The 9,888-nt window shown below is 44.2% G+C and overlaps 1 protein-coding gene across 2 annotated transcripts in view; it reads right to left on the reverse strand.

Moving 5' to 3' along the window:
- Hps3 (HPS3 biogenesis of lysosomal organelles complex 2 subunit 1) overlaps window positions 1-2,992 on the reverse strand; it is a 40,242-nt gene extending 37,250 nt beyond the window's left edge. Inside the window, exon 1 of one of the 2 annotated variants that reach the window (XR_003843711.1) lies at window positions 2,729-2,968. Coding sequence is in view for 1 of the 2 variants with exons in the window: in XM_021197166.1 (XP_021052825.1) it covers window positions 2,729-2,945 (217 nt within the window). In the remaining variant the exon portion in view is untranslated. Of the gene's footprint in view, window positions 1-2,728 lie in introns of both variants that reach the window. The other variant, XM_021197166.1, reaches the window with a different exon arrangement.
- Between the last annotated feature and the right edge of the window lie 6,896 nt (window positions 2,993-9,888).

A 9,888-nucleotide genomic window follows, 5' to 3' on the forward strand; every position in this document is an offset into this window, starting at 1 on the left:
GAGCTAGAGAAAGTACCCAAGGAGCTGAAGGGGTCTGCAACCCTATAGGAGGAACAACAATATGAACTAACCAGTACCCCCTGAGCTTGTGTCTCTAGCTGCATATGTGGCAGAAGATGGCCTAATCGGCCATCATTGGGAGGAGAGGCCCTTGGTCTTGCAAAGATTATATGCCCCAGTACAGGGGAATGCCAGGGCCAAGAAGTGGGAGTGGGTGGGTTGGGGAGCAGGGTATAGGGGACTTTCAGGATAGCATTTGAAATGTAAATGAAGAAAATATCTAATAAAAAAATGTTTTAAAAAAATTCCAAACCTCCCATCTAAATTTTCCCTTCCTTCCTTCCTAATGCTCTTGTAATGGTTCATCATCTCAACCTGATTGAGCTAAGACACACCTAAGAGCGCACCGCTGGTTATTTCTTTCAAGAACATTTCCAAAAATGTCTAGATCATGAACTCTGACCTAATGAATGCACTAACCCGTTTCGGAAACTCCGGTGTGGTAGGGTTGTGTGGAGGGAGTCTCTGGCTAGAGGAAAGAGGCTTCTGGGAGGATGGTCACTGATAAAGATGGGGTATCTGGGAATTCTGTCTTGCCCTAGTCCTTCCTGTCACTGCCTTACTTTACCTTCTAGTCACCATGATGGGAACCCTACCCACTATGGTGGGCTGAAGCCTCTCAAACCATGAGCAACAGAAATCTGGTTACAGGGACCCCACAGCTGACTGACTTAGTGCCCACAACTTACAAAGGGACAGCAGCATTTGCCTGATTAGTAAGTGTAGGCTGGGGGGGAGGGTGAGGGCCAAAAAGTAAATCTGTCAACATGACCACTCCATGGTATAGTTAAGGGGAATGAAGATGGGGGGGAAGTACAGGAAGGAGGGAGAGAGGGAGGGGGAAGAAGGAGAGGGAGGAGGGAGAGGGAGCTTGAGAGGAAGAGGAAACAGCCAGAAGATCTGGAAGAATCCAGAGCAGAGAGAGAAAGAAGTAAACTGAACATGGCCAGCTGAATAGACATGGCCAGGGTTATCTGCAAGAGAGAGAAGAGCAGAGGATAGAAAACAGAGCCCAGTGAGATGGCATGGACTTTGAAATATGTAATAGGTACTTCAGGGACTGAGGGAGGCCTGAGGCTCGCCTGGACCTTGGGATGCTGTTGGGTATCACACGTATATGTAGATTGGAGAGCCATAGATCCTTTTGCCAGAGGTAAGGGAAATGAGTCCTTTTGAGAGACAGGAACTGCCTCCACAAGTTCCTGAGGAGTGACTGCTGGCTTTTATCTACACACAAGAAATTCTCCTATAGTTGTGGAGGAGCACACTTCTGGATCTTTGGACTGCCTTTTGGAGTTCGGGACTTGGGGTTTCCTTTGGACCTGACAGCAAAGGAATGCTTTCTGCCTGGGAAGAAGACCTACAAAACATTCACAGTAAATACAAATGCACAGATCATCCTGGTTTTTGACAAGGTAGATTTGCTATGGCAGAGAACACTAGGCACTGAGAACACAGACCAGGACATTTACTCAGAAGTAAAAAAGACGTCAAAGACAGGTTTTCTGGACATGGGCATAGCCAGGGGTCAGCCTATTAATGTTTAGTCATGCATGGGTTAACAGAAGTTACTCAGAAGTTGAAGTTCAACTGTGGACTGAATGCTACCTTTGAGTTATATGGCCCGTGATACTAATGCCATCCCACATGATTCCTTAAGTTCTTTAAGACAGCCAACTTGGTTATAAAAGCATCTTTGTTCAAGGTTTCACAAACGAGGTTATCATGGTTTAGTGCTAGCCTCCTCTAGTCAGTGTGGCTCAAGTCATTAGTACCCCACCAGGGCCAAGCATTTGATACACCCCAATGTTAGCTTTATTCCTGAGAAACTTAACATTGTTTCTCAAGGTGTGACCCAGGAATCCTTTTCAATGCTTTCTAAATGATTCCTACCCACAGGTAGTAGTCATGCAAGGATCTCAGGCATCACCACAAATTTAAGACATGAAAAGCACCTGGTAAAATGACCCTTGCCTCAAACTGTAGAATAAATGTCCCTTTGAAAGAATGGGGCAAATTGTGTAAACATGCTGCCTGTGCCTTTGTCTTATACACGTTCACACACAGTGACTCTAAGAAGTTTTAAAGGTCAGGCTATAATGGGAGGGTTTTAAATCACCCACAAGTGATAGTGACTTAAGAGGCTGGGTCTGATTTGAGATAACGTTTGAGGTCGATCCTCCAGTGAACTTCAGGATATCATTTTCCCTCCTCTTTCTCTTTAACCAGGTTTAAGTTTTCTTACATTAATCTTTTAAGGGTCTGGCCTAAGTGAAACCGAGCCACAAGTCTTTAATTCAAGGTGTGGAGGGCATCATTCAGCGTTCAATCCCCACGTGGGGTGTCTGTTTTGTTTTGCTTCTAGACAGGATTACTTGTAGCCTAGGCTAGACTGGAACTCACCAAATGGCAGAGGATGACCTTAAACTTCAGATCCTCCAGTCTCTACCTCCAAAGTGCTAGAACAACTGGTTGGGCAATCTGAGTAAGGAGGATCAGACGAAGGCTTCAGGCAAACTAGGCACGACACCAGATCTACGGTTGCTAAGACAACTACACAAAATGACTTGAGCCCTTAAGTGCCCGACCCACACTGGCTGTCGGCTGCCAGCGAGAGAAGCACCCATCCCTTCCCTACCCAGAGCCCCGCCCCAAAGCCGCTCCTCACCGGCTTCGCTGTAGGCCATGCGCAGCACCCTGCCTAGCGTGGAGAAGGCGCAGCGCTGCCGGCACAGCTCTGCGCCCTGGACCGCAAACGCCTCCACCTTGCAGCCGGAAGCCACGAACAGCGCGTCGCTCCCGCCGCAGCAGACCTGCTCCGGCTCCCACTGGCAGGGGACTACCTGCTGCGACCCAAACGGGTGCAGGTTGTACAGACGCACCATCCCGGCGCCCGGACCGCTGGGCGGCTTCCGCAATTAGCGAGCTGCTCCGGATCACGTGAGCGCTGCGACCACACCCCGGGCACCGCTTCTTAAAGAGGCCGCGCGCTAAGTGATGTGCACTACCCTAAGTGGATGCAGAGACCTCTGGTCCTCTTTGGCGATGTTAATTTTGCTGCTTCTGGACAGATTAGTATGTAGAACCTTGAGCGTGTTTAACACTCGATCATCTGCTAGTTAATCTGTATCTTGGTCGACTTCAGGTATCGCTCATGGACTTTGAACTTCTAAAGGATGAAACTGCAAAACCTGAAGTTTAACTCCCAACGTAGGGTTAAACACACCACAAATACTATGGATTATACAATGGTTATAATGAAAAGGGCAAATCCTTGAAGATGCTTAGCAAAATAATAATAATAATAATAATAATAATGCATTGGGTGAGATCTATGAAAACATTTTGCAGGCATTTGGCAAAAGTTTCCTCTAAGCCTTAGATAATAAGGGAGGAGAGAAAACCCCGGATGGTCAATATATACTGTTCCTAAGTATTTCCTATATTGAAGAAACTTGCCGTCAGAATTTTTCTATTTTGGGAGATTTAATAAACCAGATCTAAAATATTTTTTAGCAATTCTAGAAAATATATGTGTGCGCATGCACGTATGTATGTATTGGTTCACTGGAGGATGCTCTTCTTTTTAACACTGAAAAGAGCAAACTTCAATTCTCATGCTGATTGTTACCTTGAGTCCTTTATTCTGAGAATTTATAATGTGGGAGCAATTCGAATACCTTCCAGATGACAAAGAATCATGTACTTCATCCTCTACTAGGAACATTCTGGGAGACAGGTTCATCAAACTCAGTGAGCAAAGACTACACGGAATGGTTCAGTTAGAGATCTGGGCTACAGGAATCATAGAGGAAAACAAGCAGATTGCTACTCATGTGACATCCATAAACATTCCTTTTCCCTTTTATGAGTATCTGATTTAAGTATCTGCCTCTTTTTTATTAATTTTTCCTCTTCAGGATATTGAGTGTAATTTGATTTTTGTGGGATTCATTAAGTCCTAGAATGGCACTACCTTCTCTAGAGACAGCTTCTTCTCCCTTGATATAGTCCTATGCGTGGCTGACCTAAGAACTTTTGGGAAGAGATTTTATCTTTATAAACTGCTTTTCTCACTTCTGTGACCATCAGCTTATGAGAAAGCTAGGCTGATTCCATGACAGACTTCAAATTGGCAACTAAAGAGAATAGGCCTAAATCTCTGTCTCTAAGAACTGGACAATTACAGGTGAGTCCAGGCCTTAGAAACTGCCCTGCCACCTGGCCTGAGGCAAGGACACTGGTCAGCAGCAGTGTCCAGACTTCCTCAGCAACAGTTTCCAGACCTCCCCAGCAAGTTTCCAGCCCCCATACCCCGGTAAATTAATGTCTGTAGAGATGGTCCCAACAGATTGACATAGAGGCCACCTATCCCTAGAATTTCCTAATGTGCTTTAAATCAGGCCTGCAAGTTCACTTCGTGGTCCCTCTGTTCTGGTAGTGAGAGACCCCATCGTGCTGGACTTCTGCAGAATAAAACATCCTTTGTGTTTACATACTACTTGAGTCTGGGGTATCGTTCTTTGGCGGATCATGGACCCTTACACTTCAGAGAGGGAAGGTTTGGTCTGGGTCAGAAATTAGGAGATAGGGTCCATCCTGGAGGAAACGGCTTCTACCCGGGCTGATCAGAGAAGAGAGAGTGGCCTTCTCAGTACTGTTCCGTATCCCTCAGTCCAAGACCTCGCAGCATTGAAGGGCGGGGCCCACATTCAAGCTGTGTCTTCCCTCTCCCATTAAAACCTGCTGGAGATGTGCCCACAGACACATTCAGACGTGTGTTACATAGTTGATGCTGAATACAGTAAAGTTGATCATATTAATCATTGCATGAAGATAACGTGGAGTGAGTGTATACACCTAGTTTCCTTGTTTGTGAGGGGACCTGTGAGTAGAAACCCCTCACTTGTCTTCTGTTACAGGAGGGACCAGGGTGGCATACCCTCATATCACATTTGTTCTTTAGGACTATCATGACAAGTAAAACAAACTGCTTGGTTTCAGCAACAGAGTCCTTCTCCTCCTTCTCCTCCTCTTCCTCCTCTTCCTCCTTTTCTTCTTCAGTTCTGGAGGCTGGAAGTCCAGCGTCAAAACGTGAGAAGGCCTGCTTTCTTGAGCCCTCTTTCCTTGGCTTGCAGATGGCCCTCTCACTGTCTTCGCAGGGTCTGTTTCTTTCTTGCTGTCTCTCTTCCTCCTCTTCTAAAGATGCCAGCTCTACTAAGACCTGCCCATATGATTTCTCTTGAACTCAGCTACCTTGTAAATGTGCTGTCTGCACTTCAGTCACAGTCTGAGGTACTGAGATTTAGGACTTTGTCTTGGTTAGGGTTTCCATTGCTGTAAAAGAGACACCATGGCCAAGGCTTATAAAGGACAACATTTAATTGGGTCTGGCTTACAGTTTCAGAGGTTCAGTCCATTATCATCAAGGTAGGAACATGGCAGCATCTAGGAAGACATGGCACAGGAGGAGCTGAGAGTTTAACTTCTTGTTCCAAGGGCAAAGAGGAGGGAGGACTGGTTCCCAGGAAATTAGGATGACAGTCTCAAAGCCCACGCCCACAGTGACACACCTACTCCAACAAGGCCACACCTCCTAGTGGTGCCGTTCCCTGGGCCAAGCATATACAAATCATCACAGGTTTCAATAGGAATTTTGAATATAGACAGATTAGTCTATAACAGAGGTTGCTAAGGATGATATTCTGGTTGGAGAGACTAACCTTAGGAACTTATTAACACTGTATTTCCTGGAGAAGCTTAGGTACAGGTATATATAGTAGTCCCAGACAGTCATTGGTATTAACCTTCTTGTTAGTTTCAATAGGAATGGCCCCCATAGATTCTTAGGTTTGAATGTTTTGTTGTAAGGAGTGGCAATATTAGGAGGTGTGGCCTTGTTGGAGGCAGTGTGTCACACTCTGGAAGCAGGCTTTTAGGTCATACATGCACAGGCTATGCCCAGTGAGGCACACAGTTTCCTGCTATGCAGATAAAGATATAGAATACTCGGGCCTTTCTCCAAGACTATGTATGCCTGGATGTTACCATACTTCCTGCCATGATGATAACGGACTACTAAAACTGTAAGCCAGCTCCAGGTAAATGTTGTCCTTTATAAGAGCTGCTGTGGTCATGGTGTCTCTTCACAGCAATAAAACCCTAACTAAGTGAAGGGGTTGTTCAAGAAGAATGTCAAAACAGCTTTAGAACTCATGAAATTCAGCTCATTGGTTAGCACAGTCATGTTAGGTGTGCCTCAGAGAGGCAGAGCCCTGAGGACTAAGTGTCCCGAGGACTTCATTCTGTTGTAAAGTTTCTAGTCATAATGTCCCTCATAATCTATGAGTTATATGAAAACTCTAAGGGGGTTTCCAGCACTCATGGTGTCATTGGCACTTACAACAATAGTGGTTAATCTTTTCAAGGACTGCTGCTGGAACAGATAAATGATTCAACCACCACCCTCAGACAGAACTTACAGATGTAGATTGTCAGTAAAGTTCGGTTAAAATGTTACTGGCTTTGATGGCGAAAATCATGGGGAGCAATTTACAGTCGACAGATACACTTTTGATAGTTGAGCCAGGGATTTTTTTTTTTTTTTTTGAGGTCATGTAGCAAGAACAATGGCAGCCCAGTGAGCATTAGCTGACCTGCCTTTCTTGCTAAACCTGGGCAGGTGATCAAGATGATGATTAATTTTTGTATAATTTTTTTCCCCTCAGCTTCCTGATATGATTTAATAAAAAATGTTAATTAGTAGGTATGTACCTTGAGGATTTAAAGTAAAAGTGACTGTTTTTTTATATATAAAAGTTTAGATATGTGATTCTTTTAAGATTCTTATAAGATTACTTTTCAAGGGCTGGTGAGATGGCTCAGTGGGTAAGAGCACCCGACTGCTCTTCCGAAGGTCCAGAGTTCAAATCCCAGCAACCACATGGTGGCTCACAACCATNACAACCATCCGTAACAAGATCTGATGCCCTCTTCTGGAGTGTCTGAAGACAGCTACAGTGTACTTACATATAATAAAAAAAAAAAAAAAAAAAAAAGATTACTTTTCAAGATATATAATAAAATGATTGATTCACTCTATTTTGTTTGCTCACATTTTGTTAATCAACAAATTGCTTAAACAGGAATGTATGTGGGTTCTTAGGAATAATTTGTTTTTTTCACCTGTAATATGTAAAACATTTACTCATTGTAATTATTCACTTAAAAAATAGACTGTAACCACATTGTATTTTTTTATATTGCTAGAGAGATTTTTTTTTCCAGGATTTATAAGCTGTGGAGGCAACTAACTAAAAAATGAATCTCCACAATCAGGGACATATTCCCTCAGCAGCCTAGGGAGGGCAGGCTATGTAGGTGGGACAGGCTATGTAGGGAAGTTAGGCTCTGTGGGGAGAGCGGGCTCTGTGGGGAAGGCAAGCTTTGTAGGGAGAGTAGGGTCTGTGGGGAGAGCAGGTTCTGGGTCTTGGAACACTCATTCCCACTCCTCTCTGTGTGCTAAAGTCTAGGATATCTAATCTACATAGTGTATGAGGTGCTACATATCCTCGAAGATATGTAGTAATATCTTTCTGGAAAAGTAGCAAAGGTAGAGACTCTGACACATGTCACATGCATAATCCCAGTGTAAGACCCCGACCCTCTGTTAGTGGTACTTACTTAGAGACATCCCCGAGTGAGACACGGAGATGCAGATCAATGCAAAAGCAAGAGGTTTATTTTCCGGATCGTGGGGGTTGACCTTCAATTAGTCCCTCAAGGCGAGTGACTAGAAGGCAACCATGAATGGCTATCACAGTTTTTATACTTTTTAGGGGCACAGGTTACATCAGCAAATTTACAGTTCAAACTTACTGTCTAAGAATATTGACCTTTAAATCTATTGGCTAGCAAGCATGGGCAGATCGTAACATGCATTTAAACTCTATCTGGGACTTTCCAGGGGGTCAGATGGCTATCAGTTGGTACATTCTGTGAATTGTTTACTCAAGAATGTTTCTGTGGGTGGAGAATGGAACTTGGCCTAGCCTTGATCCCAGGCAGGAGGGGGAAGCTGTAGGTGGGGGTTTGGGGAGAAGTGTAAGATTGGCAAAAGCCTTACAGTCCTTCAATAGCATTAAGAAGATGGTGGTAGTGGATCATCAGCCTAAGGCCAGCCTGGGCTACTAACCAAGACCCTCCCTAAAAACAAAACTCAACATTAAGTGATGGAATAAGCATGTTCCTGAAGACTTTCTCAAAATGACCAGAAGAGTAGTTCCCACAACTCTGACAAATACCAACAGGAATATGAGAAAGGCTCGAGGTGCCTCAGAAAATTCACTGATATTTTCAGTTTCCTGTATTTATGGATATGAAAATTGATGTGTGAAGTAAAGTACAGTGTTAAGAGGCTCCCCTCTTTCCTTTTCTGTATTCCCCCACTTTTGTTTTTCCTCTCCTGGTTGGTGCAGGAAGGCCACTCTTCTAGGTTTGTTCATTTGTTTTGGTTGGTTGCTTGGTTCGTTGGTTTTTGTTTTTTCCCAAGACAGGGTTTCTCTACCCCTGTCTGGCCTGCAACTTTCTTTGTAGACTAGGCTGACCTTGAACTTGCAGGGATCAACCTGCTTCTGCCTCCTGAGCGCCATTAAAGACATGCCCACCACACCTGACTTACTCTTCCAGTTCTCTTGTCCTGGTGAACTTACAGGCTGTCAAGTCCCACAGACTTGGAACATATGGCTAACTGTGATGCCTATCAGCATACCAAAGTACATAGTAGCCTCTGCTCTTTTTAACCCACATCTTACCTTAAAGTTCTTCACCTCATAGGCATCCTTTCCTCGAGCTTCTCATTCCAATAACCCCGACCTTTCAGCCATGCACTCTTTTTGTTCTCTCTCTCTTGCCTTCTTCTCCTCTTCTCCACCCCCTAACCCCCTTGCCAAGTTTACTCTGCTGGCCATGCTCAGCGTACTACTTTCTCTGCCTTCTCTAGACTCTTCCAGGCACCTCTGGTTGTACGCTCCTTCATATCTACAATAGAAACATTTCCTTCAGCAATACCTCAGAGTCCTCATGCCCTCACTTTATGAATCTGGTGCTGAAATCTGGCATGGGGCATAAATGGACTTCTTTCCAACGGGCCCAGACTCAGAACTGAACTAAGCTGCTAATTTGACTTTCCTATGATATGTATAGATTATTTGTTTCTATTTGACTCAAAATTTAGGGTCTGCCTCTTCAGCAACTTCTTACCTCTACTTGCTATGTTTTTCCACTGTGATTCTGGGCATCTAAATCTCTGGGCGTGGGGAGGAGATGGGAGAGGGAGGGACAGAGAATGAGCTGAGCAGTCCCTCTTATAAACCAGGTTGGCTTACACCTGGCAGGAGATGACTATGTAACTAGTTTACTTGGAGGAGCTTAGTAGGATTGTCTGCAAGCCAATACTTGGCCTACAGGTTCTCCCAGCATCCCTCAGTCCCATTTGTTACAGGATATGATTGACATACTGTGCCCTCTGCCCTGAACTCCTCCACCATACCTAGAAGCAGTTATGTCCTTTCCTTTCTTCTGTCTCTCTCTGCCTCTGTCTGTCTGTCTGTCTGTCTGTCTCGCTCTCTCTTTCTTCCTTACTTTCATGACTTACATAATTTATATTTTTATATTTAGGGAAAATTTTTTGTATATATCTTTGACGAGTCTTTTGGAAGGCAAATGCTCTTTTTATGGATATTTTTTATTTTAATCAATGTGTTAAAGTTCTGACACTGTATTAGTTACTATTGCACACACACACACACACACACACACACACACACA

Source organism: Mus pahari, chromosome 4 (assembly GCF_900095145.1).
Source record: "Mus pahari chromosome 4, PAHARI_EIJ_v1.1, whole genome shotgun sequence".
NCBI lineage: Eukaryota > Metazoa > Chordata > Mammalia > Rodentia > Muridae > Mus > Mus pahari.